At 52.7% G+C, this 22,508-nt stretch overlaps 1 protein-coding gene across 1 annotated transcript; it reads left to right on the forward strand.

Annotated features, from left to right (window-relative positions):
- Positions 1-1,978: 1,978 nt before the first annotated feature.
- Positions 1,979-3,448, forward strand: LOC100898652 (clumping factor A). The gene is made up of 2 exons (XM_003746049.2): positions 1,979-2,638; positions 2,810-3,448. Exons 1-2 carry the CDS (start codon positions 2,023-2,025, stop codon positions 3,232-3,234), a joined length of 1,041 nt encoding a protein of 346 aa, XP_003746097.1. The 5' UTR covers positions 1,979-2,022; the 3' UTR covers positions 3,235-3,448.
- Positions 3,449-22,508: the final 19,060 nt, after the last annotated feature.

Here is a 22,508-nt window from a genome sequence, read left to right on the forward strand (position 1 = left end):
CCTCAAGGCAGACGGACCTAATTATCTCCTGTTCGCATGACGATCGTAGGCCATCGCAGAGGAGCGAAACCTGGCGATGCTCCCGAAAATTGCAGTGAAAAGTTTCTCATGGCTCGAGGCTCCCATTGTCACTGACTTGGTCGCCTACCTGCGCTACTACTCCCACTCGCGCGTCTCATCTCGTGACAAAATGATTCGGGCCATCAACTCATATCAACGCTTCCCACATCGGGATTTACCTCATTTCCGAGAATTCCCTCAAGCAGTGACGGTGAACAGCAACCCCAACAATCACATATAGCCGCGGTTTCTGAGGAAACTTCGCCGCGAATTAACGTCAACCCGACTCCTCTCCAGTCTCATACAAGTGAGTCATCTCTTCGTCGCTGCCGCTGCCGCCGCCGCCGCTTTCGTCGTCGTTTCCGCGACCACCTCCACCACCTACTACGACCGCAAAGGCACTAGTCCATCCAGCTCCATGCATTCACAGGGACCAACGAGCTTGGTTACCCACAGCTCTGAGTAGACCAGTTGTTGGACCACTTGCGGAAGTTGTAAAATACTATTCGGGGCTTCTCGAGTCATTTCCGCGACTGCCTTCACTATCAATTACGATCACTGGCTTACCGAGTATTATCAGAGAAGATATCCGAAACCACAATATTCGCTTTACAGCAGCGTCGTGGCTCCGTAACGAACGCGGGCGTTCCTTGTCCCGCGCACCTTGGATCTCATGGAATTTATTTTCAGGCGAAGAACCGTTCTGAAAACTGAAATTAGATCGGATGATATTACGGATTTCGCGCATTCGAGAGCCTGACCCCTCGATTGCGGAATTTTCCGGAAAAGTCGGAATCAGAGCGGAATATCGTTTCCAAGGAGCGCGTTCCCTACTCCTGGTGGGAGCCTCGTTCTTAATCCTCAGACGCGCGACTTGTTCGGTAATTCTTATTCGTCATCCGCACCTCACCATAATAAACGCCGAGAATCTAGCTTGTACAAAATGTGACCCCTTTCCGGTTTCGCCCCCCAACCTTACCAGTACGGATGATCTCACGTGGACGGTTCTGAATCGAGAGGGATCGAACTTCGAATCCGAGCTCGTTGAGTGCGTACTCGCGCGTGTGTTCTCACTGTTGCTAGCTTCGTTGACTGTCATTATACAATAATTAGCGTCCCCGCACTAATGAAACATCCCATACGGGTAAGGTGCGGACTCATGAAGGGAGCTGCCGACAATTCAATTAAAACATCATTACATAAATGATCAGACAATCTGAGAATGTACTGTCACTTGATGTACTTGACATCGGATGCGAACGTCACACACCTACCCCCACTAGACGCTGTTGTCAAAGAACCCATCTACCTGAGAGCCGTGGAGATCTTATTCATTTAGCTCTCGAGAGAGTTCGTTCCAACCTGAACGCCACCGGGCGCTGCGATTTGCGTCGCAAGCCACCACTGCCGTAGAGGAACTCGACTAGGATTTCGTTGGGTGGATCAAGCTAAATATCGTTCTCCCCGGAACGGGTCCGGCAATCAAGGAGGGTGGCTCTACCGTTTAACGTGACACAGAAATATTTTCCGTTGTTGGAATCGCTGCTCCGGAGCGAGGAACTCCGATTCAAGCCGGAAAGAGGAAACCGGAAGGCCTCGTCGTCGGGATGCTAAGCGAATGGAAATTCTCGAATTGATCAATTGAACGGAACGAAAGGAACTGACACAGCGCGGATTTCACCAAGACTCGCGAGATCGTCTGAATCTAAGTGAGGCGATCGAAATATCTAAAGAGATATAGGTTTATGTGAGGTGGCAGAGATTCCGAGCTTCAACACTCGCTCGCGGGCCTCGGACACATCGACACATTGAGCACCTACTACAACGGTCGTCGCCTCCGTTGTGACTCTTCCGCATGCGTTCGATCATCAACATCGCGAACCGCGCGCATCCGGAATGTTTTGAAAACGTCGCAGACGTTCCTGCATTGTGTCCAGCGACCGTACACAAAGAATTCCTCAGATGGAAATGACCGACGAAATAGTGACCCGAGCAGTCGGTGCATCTTCTGTTTCGGAGCTCGACGACCCCGTGCTCGAGAATCTCGTTGAGATTATAGACGCTTTCAACGAAACTTGGACGGATTTGATCGAGAGCTACATCGACGCAACTGACGACGACGACGACAGCGAGGGCGCTTCTTCGTCGGCAATCGACGATTTTGCAGACGTATTGACGGGAGCTGTTAGCGCTATCCAACAACTGTACATCAGTCATCCCGACAATGCACAGCTGAGACTCTTGAGCACGATGATGTCGAGAGGCAGACAGTTATCCGAGAGCGGTCGTTTCTCTAGAAGAAATCGTCATCTGCCACGCCGAAATACAAGCGCAGCGGAAATCAGAAGCTCGAGATCGAGTTGTGCGATCGAGGATGACGATGATAACTCGGATTTTGAAACGATTTCCTCGTCCAGAACGTACAGCGTCAACGACGTCGATGAAAGTGAGCAAGGCACCGATCACGAGTCTCGGAGCGATGGGAATTCGAGTTTCGAAATGGAATCCGATCTCTATTACTACAGCTATTTATCGATGAGTGATCTCGCTTCGGACGGTGCGTCTATCCACAGTTGTGGTGAGTGCAGAGACTTCACGATTGTTCTCGACCGTTTCGAAGTCGTAAAGAGTGATCGATGTCATTGATCGGAGAAAATTCCTTCGATGAGGGCCTCCGTCGAGAGGAGGCCGATTATTTCCTTTGGATTCACTGTTCCTCCCCGATTCGAACGAGTTTGGATTATTGCAGATAGCAGTTCCGATGACGATGACTTTTCTGATGAGGAGTTCATGGATGAATCCGAAGATTGGACAATACCGACCCGTCTAGCCAAAACATGTCATGTCCTCCAGGAGAAAGTTGTTCGACAAATGCTCAGGAAGGACTACGAGCCGCAGTGGTACGACGTAGTAGATCTGGTGCTCGAGAGCGACGAGCAGAGTTCCAAGGGTCCAGCAGAGCCGGACTGCCTAGACGACTACAAAATTATTCAGGATCCGGCAAGAGATTTTAGTAAACTTATAAACAAACAGCTTTTACGCAATGAACGAGCCCATATAATCTCGCTCGTTCAAACCGCCCCAGAATCCACTCGGCTCGAGATTACCGCTAACACGTTGTTCCTACCGAGGAATCTCGAGCACTCAGACGAGGACCGACTGGATATGGGTTGAAGCGGTGGGCAACCTCCTTATACTTGAAGGTAAAAATTAAAATTTATTTCGACCCGATGTTCGCGGCCTCGTCCGAACCCCATGCATGGACTCTATCGAATGCGAATGTCACCCGACTCTCTGTATAAAATGTGTAGAAATGAGACAACAGATACGGGAATCGAAAATGCGAGAGAGTGGAAATGGATCTCATCATAATAAACTTTGCAACCACTCCTTACTCGGATGTCTTCGTCCTCTCGTCGACATGACGAAAACAACAACGAGAGCAAGCTGTAAACTGGGCGGATCGGTCGGATCTGCCCCCGCGGGTCTCCCAGCGTACGATCAGCATCGTGATACAATCGAAATTAGTGTTTTGGTATTCTAGGGTCGGAAGCCGAGACCGAGGCAAGTGATTCCACTCGTATGGACAGCCTGTGGTAGTTCGATCATCCTTCTGTCTATCTCGAAGTTCGTCCAGTGGTGCGGGTACAGGGATCGTATGTGGTGTAAATCACTGTGTGAGTAAAAGTCAATTGACGCGAGTCCATCAAACGCAGTCTGAATCCAGGACAAGAGTCGAGGAGTGACTGACTGACCGCCCGCCAGCCCGCCCGCCGGCTCGCTCCTCGGATCGCCGGTCTGCCTGCCAGCCTGACAAGAAGTGGCAACTGCTTCCTGTGACTTGATTAGAGCAGGAAGAACCGGTCATCGTTCCCTTATTGAATGAAACCCAGAGTAATGGCAGCTGAGAAAACCTATGTATGACTGCGGTCAGCGATCCAACTCTTTGAGCCATCATTGCTGATTGAAACCGCTCGCTCGAACGCCTATCGAACTGAGTGTCGTGATCCTTCGATATCATTGGGTCCTGCGCTACGACTTCAAGTTTGGCATCAATCGGATAAATGACCGAAGGAACACGAGGCTCACCTGGAACAAAACCGCAATGGATAAGATGAATTTTCAGCTTTCATTTTCAATTCATCATCGAATTTCGATAACGATCCCCACCCGGAAATCCACTCTGCCCTAGTCCTGCTTCTCATCGACGCAAAGGTCGGGATTCGAGAGCCCGAGACATAGAGGTGGAGGAAGAGAGAGAGAGGGAGAGAAAAACAAGCTTGTGGGGGTTGAGCTATTAGCGCTGGTGCAGGGGATATGCTATTCCTCTTTCTTGCTGTGGACATCATTCTCCCCGTCCGGAAACTCGTCCTCTTCCTGTCGTGAGGGTGGTTGCAGCAAAGGACTCGTGCCGACATGTAGTATGTATATTTCTCTGCAGCCTTCTCCTATCCCAACTAGCTGTAGTGCCGGAGCGTTTACAACGTTTCAACAGGAATTATCCGCGAGAAAAAAACAGGACAGAGGATTTCGTCCGCGGATCTATCAATTATACATTCAGCGACACGACGCACGAAACGGCTCTTCCCCCCTCGGGGGCAGCCGAAGAATGCATGATCGAGGATGTTCTTCTTGTCGCTCCGCCGGGGAATGCTGGCTGTTGCGATGAAGGTCGCGAAAAGTTTCGTCGCAACGCCGCGCCGTCAACGGACGCAGCCGGAGACGATTGCGCTCCTTTGTCGGAGCTTTGATGCGACCTCCGACCGTAATCGAACGATGCTGATTTGGTGTGTTTTGACTAGCTATATGGCAGAGCGCAGAAACACCATATCTGATAGGTTTTGTGAAGCGCCTATCGTGGGTCAGCTGATCTACCGATCGGACCGAACTGCGGCGGTCACTAACCCAGACCAAGTCTGGGAGCGAGGCATTAGAAATATTTGAGAATCAGCCAAGCTTGACAGGACACAAAGCAGAGAACTCCTCTGGGAAGCCAATTACCGAATGGTATTCTTCGCTCAACAGAACTGTGTTGCTTTTCGCGGACCGTTGCCGACCGACCACAAGGTGCTTGCTCGCTTGCTTGTTAGCTGGTGGCCAGCGTCCCGTACGAATCTTGTACGAAAACGCTCTCGCGGGAGAAAAATTTCAGAAGTCCGATCGCGGCACGAGTCTACCACGCGAAATCCGAGACGCCACGCCGGCGAGAAGAGAACGATGCGAGAGAAACAAGAGACGGACTGAAAAAGCGAAAATAAAGCGAGCAGCACGCAAAATCTTGAATGGAAGCGCTCCGCCACTTCAATCTCAAGAGTACAGCGGCCCCACGTTTGCTGTAAGGTATAAAATAGACAAGAAATGCTCGACGCGCTCCGAGTCAACCCCGAATTCGAACTGGGCATCCATCGCAAAACAGCTGGCGGAACTGTTGCTGCATATTCATGGCGGGCCTTTTTTCGCACGCGAACGCGCTCGAGTCGAGATTGTTTCCATTTCGGTTCAAACTCCAATTGGATAGATTCTGATATGGATCTATCTGAGATGTGCGCGGTACACCGGGTCGCAAAGCTAGCCGACCGCTGACTACACTCTCCGGAGGTAGGTGGGCTGGCGGGCGGTCGGTCGGTTGGGCAGGCGGGCGGGCGGCACCGCGACCACCGAGCGAGGCGCAGGGACGAGGAGATCCCTGAAAGGAATAAGGCTCACCACCGCACGTGAGAAGCGAACGTGCAGGGCCTATATCGTTCGGCGGCGGTCAGTGAGGAGTTGGTTCTCGTTGGGGCTCGGGTTCGCCGACTCAGGTAGTCGCCTTGTTGTCGCTCCGAGGAAAACGTTTTACGAGAGAGAGGAAACTTTGTCGTTCGAGGTTCAAGCCAAGACTCGCTAACTTTCATTCGTTGAGACGTCCGAATGAATGAAGGCGCTAAATACGAAAGCCCCGGATATTGTCAGCTGTTGCTGAATGCAAGCAGCGGCGACGACGAAGACGAGGAGGGAGCGAGCGACCGGAGGCGCAAGGTGGGACAGTGGCCCACGCGAGGAGAAAACGTTTGAACTAAGCTCCATAGCTCGGGAGAGAGCTTCTCCGAGGCAATGGGGGCATTTGTCTACATTTGCTAGCCCGGCTATCACAGCAAGCGTCTATGAGATGTTTAAGCAGACGATAAAAAGAAGCGTCTCTCCCTCGTGTCCCCACTCCAGCCCTCTTATCCAGCCCCGCCATCAAGACAGCGAGCAAGGCGGCGAGCATTGCCGCCGAGCAATGTCTGCAACACCGGATTACTTCAATGGGCCACGAAGAGCCCTTTGGGGCCGGCCAGCCGACCGACCGACCGGGCGGCCAGCCGACCGCCAAACGCCCAGCGAACCAGCACAACATTCCCACATCCCGCGAGCGAACCGGAAGTCGAGTCTATATTGCATACGCTCGTCCGCATACAGAGCCTCGAGAACGCTCCTCGCTGGGAGCAGACGGCGCAGCGGCTCCATTTGGTGCGTCGCTGCGAAGCGCCTCGAGTTTTGGTTTTGGAAACGATCATCGGGTTCGTATCTTTCGATTTCGCACCGGTCGGTTCAGGCTCGGGCTCGAGACCACGGTGATCGCTCCGTGGGTTCGTGTCGTTCCTGAGGTTGGTCAGCTGGATCCGGCTTTTTCGGCGCTGTTTCGTCCCGGACGTAGAGGAGCTCATGCCGATCTTGCTCGAGCAGCGCTGCAAAGTGCTCGATTTGTTTAAGATCAGCCACAGAACATGGTGTTTCGAGAAAAACGCGTAAACATTGTCTTTTGAGAAAGCTTCCGCATCGCGTACAGTCGTTGTGAGGGGAAAAACGTCGAGGCGGCCGCTTGCGGCGGAGGATGCCGTTCCATGTGCTCCGTATGACGAAAAGCTCAGAGAGGACGACGCGCCGCGCACTCGGGGAATCCACTCCATTAGCTTTCTGACCACAGACCCACTTGGAATAATTTCACTGTATGAGTGAGATCTGGAAATAGCGATTCCGAGTCCCGATCCTCCCCACAGGACTTTCAGCTCTAAGTATCCGCTTCGCGCGTGAGATTATCTCCGATGCCGAGATACGATTGGGAAACGGAGACTCGCGTAGGGGAAAACTCACAACAGTCAAGAGAAGAGCGCGGAGCCCGATCCAGGACGGAGCCTGGACCCCCATAGGAGTGCGGAATAAGAAGACTGCTTGCGCGTTGCGGGCGCGCCAGTTGTTGGCGGTCGTCTGGTTGCTGCTTCTGCTTCCACCGTTGGCGCTACGGGAGGAGACGTTGTTTTGGATCCGGCCAGGACTAAATGGACTTGCGTAACAAGTCAGGAGAGCGAAGCCGCTGAAGAAGATGCACTCAGTGAGCCAACGGACGATCAAAGCCAACGAAGCGGCTTAAGATTTATTGGACTCACCGAGAGAAAGAGCAAGACTGGCCGACTGGTTTGCCGGTCTGTCGGTCGGTCGGTCGTCCGTAGGTCCGCTTGCAAAAGGAGCTACTGGCCGCCGCTATAGCGCCACATCTACTTCGTGTTCCGTTCAAGGAGAGATGTTGCCAGCCGGGCGGCTGACGAGTGCGATTGGAGGGCAATCGTGACCCCGTCGCACACGGGGGGCAGGGGAAGGCTAAGTGGTCTTTGACTTGTTGTGGTCAGGTAGTGTGGTCCGAGCGAGACGACAACACAAGGGGAAAAATAATCGCTTTCCGCTCTCGTCGTTGTTGTTGCAACTATTGTACTCTCGTCTCTCTCTTTCCCCCTTGTCGAGTATGCCTACGAGGGCTGTCTTGTCGGACCGCAGTTGGCCGAAGTGAAATCGGTGCTGTTGAACGAGTTCCGTTTCGAAGAGCTTCTCTCTCTAAAACGATCGGGGTCTTCACGAAGCCCGGAGGAAACAAGGCCCGGAGGTTGGTGGAGGAGAATCTCGGCTTCCCAACCGACCCGCGGTTCCTTCATGACCCAAAGTGAAATATTTCCCCCGGAAAGTCCACGCGACGGCCTTGCTCGACTTGTTCGCGCGGGGCACGGCGGAACGAAATAAACCCAGGTGACATGCTCTGATGTGATTCCGTTTAGCGTTCCGAGTTGTGGGTATGCAACCGTCTCCTCGACAGTTGTTCGCGCGGCACGTACTTTTACGTGTCGTGAAAACACCACTTGCTGCGACTTGTGGCGGAAACTTTTTCCCGTATCCGAGCAACACAGCTCGGGCGGTCGGTGTTTCTCGCAGCCAGCCCGCGTGCCAGGGAACTAGCCAAGAAGCCCCTCGTCCCGAGTCCACCGCCGCCGCTGCTGCTGCTTCTGTGACTTTAGGCCCCCGGAGCCGTAGACGTCATTGTAGAACTCGTCGTTCACGGCAACAACACCCTTCGAAGATCCATTTCCTTAAGGAGCAAGGGCAATCATGCGAAGTGACTCGACTTCTATTTGAAGCCTAGCAACAACTCTTCCACCGCCGAGTTTTTTTTTGTTTCAGCCTAGCCTCCCGAAGCGCTCTCCGTGCTTTTCCCGCGGCTGCCTCGCCTACTGCGAACAAGAGTCACTCTGGTAATTGAGCAACAACTTTGCCTCTCTTCAATTCTTATCGTGGTGGTTGCTCCCCGCCCGTTCTGCTCGCTGGCCTGACTAGTTGGCTAAGTCGTGCTTGGTTATCTCGCGGGACCGCCAGCGCGCTTCATCCTTCAATATGAATGGAACGAATCATCTCTTCATCCCGCGGCCAACCTGCTCGGCTGTCTCCCCTCGACCTATTAACCTCTTCCCTCGACAGCTCTTCCCTCTTCCAACGCGGTGCGCTCGAAAACGAGGAGTTGAATACCCTGTGAAATCTCGGCTCCCGTGGAGCCGGAACGGTAGCGCTCGGACCCCGACGAGAGGGTATCCGGCGGGTCTGTGGAAGAGCCTATGGAGTCTCATGAGTTTTCCAGAGCCACTATCGGTTGCTGTCCGAGGCTCGGTACGAATTGCTTCTCCAGGGAAGGCAATCGGAGAATTGAAATTTAACAAATGTCTTCGATTCAGGCCGAGCGCTCCTTTCGCGTCTGGATCTCCGGCGTCTTCTGCGTGTAGGCCTCGTTTTTCCTTCCTCCCGTCTTTCGGCAGTCCCTCAGTTGGTCTCTTTCGATCCATTCGTCTGTTTCCCCTATCCAAAAAACAAACGAGTCTGATTGAGCGTTTGAGGAACTCCCGGCTCCTTCGATGCTAAATGCGACTGACATACGATAATACGAACGAACGAAGGAACGAACAAGCGGCTCCGATTCTCTCGTTGTTTCTTTCCTATTGGCGTGCACTCGAATTGAGGGTGGCCCTCCCTAGGACCTACGGAGTCTGCGTGCGACGGAGGATCCGTCAGAATTAGAGCTGAGGCCGCCGTCGGAAACGTAAGTCGATCTCAAGGAAAGTTCCGCTCGAACGCACTGAGTGACCAACATGTGTGATTATGCCTCGGCGGGGCAACAAGGCACCAATTGACCGAGGCACCCTCTTCGATGGGGCATCGCTCCCTTGAATATAGACCACTTTGCATTTCCGAACGCAATTCTCGACTATGAGCCGATGGGGGGCATAGATCACGTGCACAACAACGTCTGCTGCCTTCGAGACCTTCGGATCGACGAGTGTTGTTGCTCAGTTTGTCCTCGAGAATCGAAGCAACGGACTACTTCTACTCGCTCACTCACTCACTCAGTCAGTCTGGCCGACCGGCCCTCCGGCCGGAGTTTCTTGTTGAGTTCTTCCGTTTCACCCGCCATCGGAACGGAGGGCTAGACAAGAATAAGAAGAAGACCGCGGCGGCGGCGGCTCACAAGTGAGGAAGGAACAAGCGAGCGAGCGCAGTACGACTGAAAATCAAGCGACGACTTTCCCTCGGAGCCGCCGTAGCCGCCCGTCGAAGTCTAACATCGGGCGAAGAGCCAACTCATTATGGCCACCAATTTAAGCTCCGAGCCGTCATCGACCGACTCGGGGTCGTAGTTCCCTTCCTTGAAAACGAAACTATCTAAGGGGAGAGTATTTTTTTTCTCGAATAGTGTATTTTTCCGTATTCCCTCGGACTTGCCTACAAATTCCTCATGGCAGCGACTAAGCTGTGCGCCGGGCGAGAGTTACCAGAGAGCACGGAGCGGAACTCCGAACACGGACAAGTGGGCCAAAACCAACTGGGCCAAACACCAAGTGGGCCAAAAACCTACTGGGCCAATGGACCAACTGGGCCAAAACCAACTGGGCCAAAAACCGGATGGCTGAGAGAATCTCAAACTCAGGAAGATAAGATGTTGCTTGAAGAGACTACATCCCACCTGAAATTTCGCGTTTAAGCAGAGCCTCGTACTGTAAGCGATGCTTTACGGGAATCGTATTGAGGGAGACGCTCCTCCTGAGATTTTGGAGTCGTTAATACGCAGGAATCGAGTACAAACAGCTTCAGTTATCTTTGGATTCTATCTATGTAGATTGAAGAGCCGCAGCTGTTTGATTGATTTGAGCGTGAAGTAACTTGATTCTTCCGTGCCTCTTCGCGGTTCCCCGTGCAGCTTGTCGGGTCGGTGACGTGCTTAGGAAGCAAGCCCTCAAGTAAGCCGTGCCTGAGTGGAGTATCGTTGGAGAACAGCAGACACGACATTCTTCCGATCGAGGTCCTAATGTTGCCACAAAATTCTCCTATTTTACCCATGTTGGGGCACTCGGCAATCATCCCTGGGCAAACCGATTTCTGGCCCAGTTGGTTTTGGCCCAGTTGGTTCGTTGGCCCACTTAGTTTTGGCCCATTTGGATTTTGGCCCAGCTGGTTTTGGCCCAATTGTCCTGCACCGGCGGAACTCATGCAGTTCCGGAACTCAACAAAGCTTCACAGGAATGACTTCGATGCCGCTGAGTGAGAGGCATGCTTCGATATTGCTATGCTCAGTAATTATCAGCTCCTTAGAGGGGCGGCAGCTGGCTTTGACATCGTTGGCCACAACCTGCCTGGTTGGCAAGTTGGCCATCCAGCTAGCTACCCTAATGTCGATAAGACTTGCAGTGTGGCTATGATCTTAATTATGAGTGGAGCAGTGCTTCGCATTAGAGATTTTTGCTGTCGGCAATAGAAGCAGTCTTCCTTATCCTTCGGTGGTTAGAGGAGCATCTGCGTCCGATGACTCCATGATGAACACCCTTGCCAAAAAAGCCATCTTCTCGTTCCACTACGACTCCTGGTAGCTGTTCTGCAGATAACCGTACATTCCGCCAACCTACCGAAGTCTCGATTAAACGGATACCCTCTCGCGGTGATGCCATAGAGGTCGGCAACCCGACTTTACGAGAGAACATTATAGGTTTTCGCTTCCAGTGGCTGCGAGCTCGAGGGACCAAGGTCGCTACACATTTGTACTACATCGATGACGTTTGATGACGTCACGCTTATGCGAATAGCTGCGAGAAGCCACGGACATCGTATGAAAAATATTTCTAGCGTCGTGGGACGGGAAACAATGACTTCTAGTCTCGTCAGTACGCGCGTTTAAACCGCCCACCGAGGCTTTCGGAGGGGCTCGCATTCCTCCGAGGGAGCGAATCGCGAAATTCGATACACAGCGACGCCGGTCTGAAATAAGATGACGCGGCACAGCGAATCCGAGAAGTGAAACAAGTGCATGAACACCACCGTGTAATCGTCCAACAAGTCATCTGAAAAGCTGAGGGTGAGCGTATATGTTTTTTTCGGCTGGAGATGATGGAGTCTCTCCGAGTATTGGCCTGTGTCCATTTGTGAAAGGAGATGTGTCGACGTACCATGAAAAGAGTCTCCAGATAAAGAAAACTCATCGCCATGTCGAAGTCGAGGTGTCGTCCATCGAGATGAAGGATAGTCCATTGGCACGAAGCGAAACACACTCTGTTGCACCGATGGTCGACACCTCTTTCAACCGATGCTAATGCCGTGACCGACCGACCCACCGCTCATGGAGCGAGTTCCGAAAAGCGCCGGACTCGTCGAGTAGGCTCCTTCTTGGATTAGACGAGATGGAATCGCCCGGAACAGGCTCATCCAGTCAAGATGATTACGGTCGATGATACTTCCGAATACAGATGAGACAGCTTTGAGAATCCATGCAATATTCCGAGTAAGTAATAATTATTAGAGACATCTTTGCTAGCGACAGCTTCTTTTCGTTTCTGCAAATTCGTGGACTTTGAGGACTAGAACACCGACAGTCAATCCTTCTCAGATGGATTGACTTCCGATCGAATCCGTATAAAGTCGTCGTTCCGAAGGGAGAAATCTCGCTTGCTGAATCACTCTCGGAAGCGATGGAGGACCAGAATTAGAGGGAATTAAAAATTGGTGGATCCTCGTCCGATCATGTCGAGCGGTGCTGTCTGATCGGTCGCGGACAAACGAACACAATTTCGGAACGCTATAGATAGACATGTATGAGCTTGTCTCTCCGTGAGGCGATGAAATGCTAGAGCAGATTTCAGCACTGGAGGCTCGCTCTCAAAGCGTGATTTTGTGAGCCGTGTTCGAGGTGCTCCGAGGTGTGAGCTGTCGAGTCACGGCAGGGTAATTACAGGAAATTAGTCGTGATTGAAGTTGAGCGAGGTTTCTCTACGACGACGGCGCAATGAGCAGCGCCGGATCCTATGAAGACATCACCTGCGCCGGTCGACCGACCAACCAAAGGACCTACGGTTGGCCACAAGGATCGACAGAGCGACGGAAGTTCAAACCACAAGGGGGAGGAGTTCGGAGGAAGTTTTCGAGTGGATTTATTGAATCTGATTGAGATATCATGTGACAGCCAACAAGCGAGCCATTGGACCGACAGACGAGCAGGAGAACGGGCGAGCAAACCAACGGAGCGAGCAACATTCAATGCACAAACAGACTCCCAAAGTGCCCCGTTGGTCGAATTGCCGCATCGATGTACCTAACTCAAATTATTATCGATCTGATGGTGGATGTCGGATTAGAAAAACCATCGCTTCGGAACTTCTTCTGGCGCATGCTGAGCTCCCCCATCACATCAAGTCGGGAAAAGGAACACATCCTCGGTCATTGCGTCGAAAATTGGAGAAGATTGAGGAAGATGCGACATCGAAGCCGAAAGCCTGTCGCTTAAGCCGAATTATTCCGGATCCTCATTTGAGCCCGCTCAAATGTACGGGGGCTTAAGAAGATTTCAGCGTCGTTTTAACAAGTAAGCGGTCGATCTAGGAGGAAAAGCGAAAGTCATACTTAAAAGTTTCCCCGGATTAAAGAGTGAGCGCCACCAAGAGCAAGCATGGTATTCAAATAAACATTGGAACAAAAACACGTACTAAACAACATCCACCCTTTTCGCGAGCGTGGGGTGAGTGCGCGCGCGCTCGCCCTCAGAGTGCGCCCTCATGACTCCAGGGGTAGGTGGTGGGTGTTTTGGCTCCAATGGCAAAATCATTGACTGACCGCTGATGATGACGTCGAGTGGGGGAAGAAGATTCACTGGCGGAAAGCTTGACCGGCCAACCTTTCGATCGGCTACTTTTGCCCCAAATTTTTAATTAACGCATGCCGTGCAGCTTTTCTCTTTCTCGTCGCTCGTGTGTGAGCTCGAGCGGGAAAGAAACAGATAGTGAGACCCCGGGGGCGCAGCGAGCTCGAGAACGTTTTTTCCCTTCGTTTTCGAACGAAGAATTCATCGGAAGTTGCTCCGAAGATGAGAATCGATCTGTTCGTTCGGAAGGGTTAATCCAAGGAACTCATTCTCGGCTTGCGAATTTCCCTCATCTTTTTTATAATGAGCGAACTCTGCACGCAACTCCGACAACAACAAGTGATCAAGCATCGATTGTCTGGGTAATGGATTTCAAGACGAAGAAGAAGAGCGATCCGAGGGAGCCGGTGTCCTGGAACTCGATAGGACGAACTCCCTGATGCTCGGTCCGGGATCCCGAACGAGTTCGCCCCGTCCTGATGAAATCGATTCATCATTCGCGTTTCGTGTTCTCCACTCGTTTTTTTTTAATTCCATCCGATTCTTGCTCCTCTCGAAATTCGAGCGGAGTTGTTGCATGAGAGCTCGACCACATGCATCCGACGGAGCCCTTCGAAAAGGATTCCGGTCGTCCATCAACCCCGTCGTTCTTGAAGCGACCTAATTGATTTCCGTCAGAGCTACAGTTAAGAATTTTCAAATGCTGTCAATCGTTACTCGAGCATCAGCAGTCGGTGAGGGCGCGGACGAACGCTCGCCAGGGGAAACGCGGGAAGCTCCATCGATTCCGCAACGATTTGGTCGGTGCCGAGATCCGCTCAAAGCCAACGCAACAAACAACGGTGAGAATCGTCGAAAGATGTAAATGAAGTTTCTCGCTTTCGATTCGTGCGACTTTTGGCCCCGGGACCGCTCTCATTCAGCGGGGCGAGGGAGAGGGGGCGAAATTTCGCGGAAGGGGGGCGACGGAAGGGATCGGAGGAGGCTGTTCGGAGGGCCGAACGAACGGAGGAAAAAACCAGGGAGGGCTAATATATTTGCAGCATTCCGAGTGAGAAGCGGCAGCCACGCGGCATCGGCGGTTCTTTTCTCTGATTTAGAATTCACCACCATCCATCCAGGTATTCGGAGCAACTCTTCAATCTAAAACAACAAACGCCTTTCGAGAGCATGCGGCGCTCCCTCGACACGACGAATGCGATCAGCTGTTCAACTCCTCTGATTTCTTTCGACTTAGGCCTCGGACGGGGAGGATGCAGCTCGAGCCGAGGTCGAGCTCCGTATTCCGCCCGGAGCCACAGGATGTCCGTCGGAGATAAGCTTCAAGAGACAAGGGCTGAGAGCACCACCCTCTTCGATGAAATGTAGGTTTCTCTTGACGTTTGGGCGCAAGTGTTGCTACGTCTCTCGCGGAGTCGACGGCGAGCCGCACCACGCGACGGTTGACCGACGGACGGACCGACCAGCCAACCGGACGAGCGAGCGAGCGGTCAGCCAGCCACAAAGGCGAGCAGCCGACGACAGGGTCGAAGCTATTTTTCAAAGAGCTTTGAAAAAGCTGCGAGCTCGGTCCAAGAGGCTGGGCACGTCCGTGAAGTGTCAATTCAATGAAATGAAGAACGAGATCGAAGGATCGAACGAATGAACGTACCGATGAAACAGACCATCGAGCTGACTGCGAGTTGCGCCAACTCTGAACGCTGCTCCAGGGGCACCGCGCTCTCCGTCGCTCGCATTTCAGGGTTCGGGAGCAGCCTCTTTATTTCTCTAAATTTTATTTCATTCGGCGATTGCATGAATAAAATGAACGAGGCCCAGTGCTGTGTCCCGGACGACCGGCGCATCCCGCGAGATGAGGATATCTTCCCGAGAGCAGACGCGAATCGCGAATAATGTGGTCAGCTCCGCCAAGGGGACCTGATGCCTCCGTGATAACATTGTGTAGTAGACGCGAAGACAAACAACCGACGAATAGGCATGCGTGTTTTCCGCAGCCAGCAGACAAGAAGATGAAGCATGGATTCTCGTGTGAGGCTTGCCGTGATGAGCATTGACGCAATATTCATTCATTCATCTGTCGCTCGTCCGATCGCTCACTCGCTCGGCCCTCATTCCGCGAGTGTGACCGTTCGTCCCCGGTAAACAAAGTTCCGCAAAGCTATTCCGTCGGTGGGACAACTCCTTGCCCGGGTCTTAGATCCTGGATTACGGATGCTCTCGGGCCCATCTGGCCGTCGGTGTCTTGTCGCCTCACAGTCAGTCGGTCGAGCGACCGACCGACCCACCGGCCGGCCTAGGCATCCATTCGTCCGTGCGTCCGAACGCTGACCAAGGAGCCAACGCTTAAGCATACCGTGACTCGCGTTCTGTGTCGATGAATCTGTCGACGAATGAACACCTTAACCAATTTTTTCGATGTCATTGTCCAACACCAGAGCTGCTTCTCGATATTCCGGATCGTTCGTCCGCTCGCTTAACAACGTTCGGGAGAAATTTTAAAAGAAATTTTCGCTTCGTCTCACCTGCAGTGCCGCTCGCTCAGGATCGAAGGACCGCGCGCGGAGCGTCCGAACAGACGGCCGAGCCGGCGGGTGAGCGGTCGGACGAGCGAGCGAGCGAGCAGGGAAAGAGCGAGCGGACAAGCGAGATACCCATTGCACGGCTGAATGGCAAATAATTACTATCGATTGCTATAGGGCTTCTCGCCGGCTAGCCGGTGCCGACGATCCGTTCAAGTCCTCGCACGACCCCAGCTGACCGGTGAATCGGCAAGAGAAGATCCCGGGCAAGAGGATGCCGACAATCGGAGACGCTCACTACTTCTCCACAGCTGGGAAAGGTCACAAATGCTGACGACTCGGACGATTACTGTCGCATCAGACGATGGTTGACCACACGTTCGCAGCTCGAGAGGAAACTTCTGACGCTCCCGTGGATTTTCCCTCCCTCTGAGTGAGAACAACGTCGAATCTCGGTATTAATTCGCCCCGAACTCAATTGGTGACCCATCACGTCTCGAGACCACGAGCCGTAATCCCCTTCTCTTCAGATGTTGCTCCGAGAATTCGAGACGGGCGGCGGTAGTGCGACGATGACGAGGCGAGTTCGAACACCACGGTCGCCAAGCGGATTCTTCATCGAGCCGAAGAAGATTCTCACTCAGAGTAAAAGCCTCTCCAGGCTCGTCCGAGAGATTCAGGAGCACAGCTTCAAAGAGAGGCTCGCGGCATATTTGCCCTCTCTGTGTCCCTCGCAGGATGACGTGCCTATATTAATTATAATTGAGTTGTTAAAATTAAATAATCTCTGTATCAACAAGAGGGCGTGCGCTCGCATACATAGGTGAGGAGCAGTCATGCATGGAACTGCGTTCGAGAAGCGGCTCCTCGAAGTCAACGGAAGGAATTCCTCGCCAGACGGAGCTTGCCGATCCGACGAGGAGCAAACACGAGCAACAAATCTTCCCTACGAAGTCGACACCTTTGCGTAAACGTGACACAAGTCTCTCCCGGCCCGAGCATCGACGTTCGCGAAACTTTTGACCCCTGCCCGCACAGCCGTCATCCGTCGTCGTATCCGTCCGGCGATACTCTCGGACTCGCCCAGATTCGTCGGAGCTCCGAGAGTCCTCCCGGAGTCAGAGCTCGTCCGCGCGCGCGTCGCTCACCGCTCCCTTGGCCTATCATGAATGCGATGAATGCCGTCGATTGGCACTTTGTTGGTCGCTGGATAAGTAGGCGGCGAGTCGCGGAGGTAGGGAGCTCTGCGGTCGCACGAGAACAAGGCAGGTATGCGAGCGAGTACACCAGATGCCATTCGGAGCATTCAGCGGTTGACCATGGAAAATTTGCATCACAAAGTGAAAAGACCAACGAGTGCAGCAATGAAGCTAGGAGACAAGTGGGGAAATGAGATTGGAGCTCATCTCTTGGAGCTCGACGGGGATTCCCGGCGGTGCCAACTCCGCTTCAATGAGCATCTGTGGCTCCCGCATGAGACGATGTCACCGGTAGCGTTCTAGCACTTCATCAACTACCCGGAGCTCATTTGTCTTGAGCGCGGAAAATTGCCCAAATAATGCAAGACTTTTGCGGATCGGGGAAACCGATATAGGTAAATTAATTATTCATCGACTCTGGGTTCACATCCGTCATCGCCAATTTTTTACGAATACCGGATCACTCACTCGCCCTCGCTGTGCTTAGTCTTTGCGAAAATATTGGTCGGATAATTCTCGTATTTGATTTCGACTGCAGTGATCCTCGAGCTCTCGATCACGATCATTCTGGATGGGAAATCGTGAGGAATCGTCGGGCTCGCTCGAGAGCTCAAGCCCGGGATTCCCGGATTGGGCACCCACATTTGACTTTGGACCAGGAGATTCCTCGGGATGGCTGCAAAGTCTCGGTAGAAGATATCGGAGTCATTCTGAACAGGTGGCAGCCGCGGCGGCGGCTATCGAGGAGGGCCTGGGTGAGAGAGAGTTCTGGTGGTAAAGATGAAGCCAATACGACGCATTAACTCCATGACACGATGTATCCTGTTATCTGGTGCACCATCTGGGAAGGACGCCTACTCCCCAGAGAAGACATTCTCATCTAATAGATCCCCAACATCGCCTGTGGGGGTGTAGCGCCATCATTAAACCGGACCAGATTGAAGTCACGGAGTGTGCTGGCAGATCAAGCTCCGGGCAGGACTTTTGTACCCGACGGAAGGAATTACCCTATATGCTTTTCGCAAAATTTTCACCTGTCCTGTTCGAGAAAACCTCTTTCTTCTGCGGATCGGGGATGTATCGCTCGATAAGCCGCTGTATTTTGCACACGGTCAACGATGAAATGGTCGTGGGATGGTCCGACACGGAATGAGAACCTTGACGAGTGCGCTCGGACTCCGGCGGCCGCCCGGGGGACATCCATGAATCAAGTGACGCTGACAAGACACGAAATCCATTTGTGTTCTTAAGAGCAGCAGCGGATCTCCATAACACCAAGACAGAACTGAATTTATTTTTCCTCCTGCTCCTCCTCCTTTCCGAGAGGGACCTGTTTGAAATTTAGACCAATTCGCTCACTGGTAATGGTTCTATTGCGAGAGCCCGCGCGCTGCAGGTGAAATCCCGCGGGTCTCGTTGCTGTCCCCGAGCTCTCGTAAGGACAACAAAGAGGGGATTGAAAGCGGACGAGTGAGCGAGGAAGGAAGGCTCAAATGAAGTCCGCGGAGATTATTTCACTCTTATCGATTGGAGGACAAATGGACCGGAGTAGAGCTGAACAAATAAAACTCATACATACAATACAGACCTCTTCGTAGTTATGATTTAGATTGCTGCGACATCTTGTGGCTTGGAGCTGACCCAAAACATACTCATCCAGTGTCGGTATGGAGTTTAATCGCGTAAGCTCGAAGCCCATGATTTCCCTCCCTGCTCACATCGGATCTCGTCTGAAAATTCGACGGGATAAGATCAGAGAATGAAAATCCACGGTTTCAGAGCGACGATCTTGCGCCAAACCGAATGCGGTATTTCATTTTTCGCGTGTTGAACTCGCTTGGTCGAGATTTGAAGTTAGCCGCTTCCAGTGGCGCTGCGAGGGAGGAACGGCGAGCGAACTCAAACCAATGAGATGCTCAGAGCAAGCATAGCGCATAGACCGTGAGTACCTGTGTTGAATTCGGGCTCTAGGGACAGCCGCCGCGACTCACTCCTCCATTAGGAAGAGGTCGTTATTTAGAACATAGTCACTCAATGCACAGCTCGACAGAGCCGCGCTGATAAATCCAGAAGAAGTGAGAGGGCGTGTTTGTCACGACGAGGACGAATCACTTCACCTTGCAGAGCTGCTCGGCTGCAGCCAAGCCGGCTCGCCAGCAGGTTTCAAATTGTCGCCCTTTTCGAAAAAGCATTTTGGCTCACTGCTCGCGTCGACTCATTGGAGCTGATTGAGATGTCTCAGCGGAGCTCTCTTGCATATGATCGGGATCCTTGGCGAGCCGTTCCGAGAAGAAGTCCACGGATGTGGTCATGAACGATTTCGATGAGATCCGCCGTCAACGAATTCAGTCAGCCTTCCGTGTGTCAGCCGCGAAATTTCGGTAGGATGCTCCAAGTTACACCCATCGAGCGAAAAGGACGCGCGTTCACAGCCCAACGTATGAGGAATCGGCACAAGAGACGAATTCTTTGACCTGACGTCAGCCTTTGCCTACGAGCAATCTCTTCTTTCATCGATGAGGTTCTTTCCCTCAAATGCAGTGGAAGTGTTCGGAGATAGAATGTCGTAGCAGGAGAGAATCCGAATACGCCCCGGGCAAGGCGGTAGAACTATCGGTTCAGCGCTACAAGGCGTACTATGAATTGCTTTGCAATTACAAAACGGATTACACGCTTAATTTCTCAATAACAACTCTCACTATATGCAGCAGCCTCGCCGCCGACTCCCTCGTCGGGGATAGAGAGACAGTGCGGCGGAGCTCGTCTCCCGGGGACGTTCCACTCCGTGCATGGAGCGTTGGGGACTCTCTGCAAATCCTGCGCCGGAGTGATTGAGGAAGATACCCGGTAGCGGTAGGAGCATTTTCGGGCATCCGCCTGAATTTCCTTGGGAGTGACGGAGACGACCGTGGTTGGTGGAAAATTATTATTCCGGTTTTCTGCGAGGAGAGGCCGACTTCTCGTTCGACATGACGTGGATCTGGCCCCGCGAATCGGCTCGAGACAAACCGAGCGCTGAGGCCTCTCGAGACTGGAGTCAGGAATCCACGATGACGATGGCCTTAAGCCCGACGCCCGGAATCGACGATGAGCGCGGCTGACAACCAGCCGCCGTCTTGCTGCACCATCTCACCGAGGTTCTCTCGGAGCTGTTTGAAATCAGGGGCAAGAGCGAGATTCTTTTTCTCCTCTCAAGTGGTACGCGATCAATTTCCAGTGGGCTCAACAAATGGCTCCGTCGTTTAATTACCCAGATTTGTCACCAAATGGCGGTTCCTGCGGAGAATACGAGAGCAAATTTCGAGAGAAAAAGAACAGCGTCGTCCGTCTTCACGAGGTTGGCTCCCATGGCCTTAAGAATGCGCACCATGGTTTCCCCAATGAAAATTCCTAGTGGAGGCGTCCGCGCGCGGCTATCCGCCCGATTTCTGCGGGCCATTCATGCGGTGAATCTTTCGCGCTCAGTTTCGTTTTTGCGGGTATGCAAAGGGGAAAACGGGAAAGGAAAAAACGGGAAGATCGGGTTCTCATCTGTCCATAGACAAACTTGTGGCAAGTCGATGAGAAATCCCCATCGATGAGAACTACAGACGAGATCAGATACAAGTTCTGTGTGAGAGGGCCGTCGCTCCTGACCGCATGAATGGCAAGAGCTCCACCGGGTAGTCTCTCATATTCGGGGAGATCTTCTTTGGATCGGCGGTGGTGATGGAGGCGGCGAGGACCACCGAATGAAATGCCGAAGGCATTTGCGTCTAGACCGGTCTCTTGTCCTGTGGGTGTGCGGTCGCTTCTTAAAGACGCTCACATCTCCATATGAAGAGATTTCGTGAGCGTCGATTCCATCGACGAGCATTGTATACTGAATACGAGGAGGCAAAATATTTTTGGCAATGTATCATCATGATGGTTGGCCGTGCCAACTGGCTGACTGACTGACCACCCAAGCATCTAACCGACGACGACGACGACGGACCAATCGAGCGGACGGGCAAGCTGGCGGACGAGGGAGCACACAGATGAATCGATGAATTGACAAACAGTTGGACAACGTTGCCACGTACCACTGATGGACTATGCCTCTGTCCGTTCTCTCACCCGCTCTCGTCAGCTCGCCCGTCCCAGCGTCCGCTGGGAGCGAGTGTTCGGGATCCGTTCCCCTAAATTTTTTCCTTATTCGACTCCCGGCGTTCATTGGCTTTTGAATGACGCTTGCGGGTCAGTGTTCTTGCGGTGAGGAGATGGGCGCACGAGCAACATCTCCGTCGATAGTCGGCGGCCCACAGCGGAGGACCTTCTTCCCGAGGTCCTCCGCAGTCTCCAAACAAGAAATCGCCAAGGTTCTTCCAGGGCCGTACAAGGCGAGGCTGTAGGGAAGCCCGATCCAGTAGACTGCAATAATAATTGTTGATAGGCGCCGACAGATTTGGGTCCATATCTCTTCTCGAACAGCTCTTGGAATACGAATGATAATTCACATTTGCAAAGTAACGCCCTCTCCGAAGATTGTATCTGCCTAACAGTCCGTGTTTGCGTCTGCCTGTTTGCCAGTCCACTGGCCCGCTCGGAGCCTAAGAGTCGCGCGCTGGCTGTGTATAAATGGTTAATGGGTTTTTATCGAATTCTGTTTGCGCAGGAGTCGCGTGTGCAAGTCGTGAACCGAGGCCGCACCTTCTTATCTGCGCATAGAGTTCACCGTATAAGCATCGCTGTAGAGCGGCGAAAGGAATGAACGAGATCTGTGAGAGCAGCGCTCACGATGTTGGAGTGTTTAAGCCAAACTCCAAACAGCAGCACGCGCGCAGTAGGACTTCGCTAGCGAGATGTCCGCTTCACTGGGCTGCGAGGGAAGGCGAGCAAATGATTGCACCGAGTTAAGTCATTTAACTTCTAAATAATATATTTGCACAGCTCGTGTAAGGGCGTGCAGTGTCAACAAGCGCCTTATCGGAGGTCGGCCAGAGGTCAGAGCGGGAGCGGATTCGCTCGGTGGATATCCAGAGAGCTACGAGTAGCTAGCTAGCTAGCTCCTATAGCCCCGTCCCCAGTCGCAGGGCCATCCCTCGCTCGGATCGCCCCCTGACCGACTGGTGACTCTGCTTGAGAAATCTCAATCTCAAGTGCAAATATTAAAGATCATCCGTCTCGCTTCAACTGTCTAGTGAAGATAAAGAGATTATTTTCGTCCACGGGGATCATTGACTGACAATGATATCACTACGATGGAAGCACTCATGAACGAGACGGAACTTCTTCTTTTTTCTGCGAAACTAT

The sequence above is a fragment of the Galendromus occidentalis genome, unplaced genomic scaffold, assembly GCF_000255335.2.
Source record: "Galendromus occidentalis unplaced genomic scaffold, Mocc_1.1 scf7180000077488, whole genome shotgun sequence".
Lineage (NCBI taxonomy): Eukaryota > Metazoa > Arthropoda > Arachnida > Mesostigmata > Phytoseiidae > Galendromus > Galendromus occidentalis.

Bases quoted from the DNA above. Each gene is read 5' to 3' on its own strand.
- LOC100898652 (XM_003746049.2), top strand. From the start codon at position 2,023: ATGGAAATGACCGACGAAATAGTGACCCGAGCAGTCGGTGCATCTTCT. The intron at 2,639-2,809 runs GTGAGTGCAGAG...GGATTATTGCAG, and splicing joins TGCGTCTATCCACAGTTGTG to ATAGCAGTTCCGATGACGAT.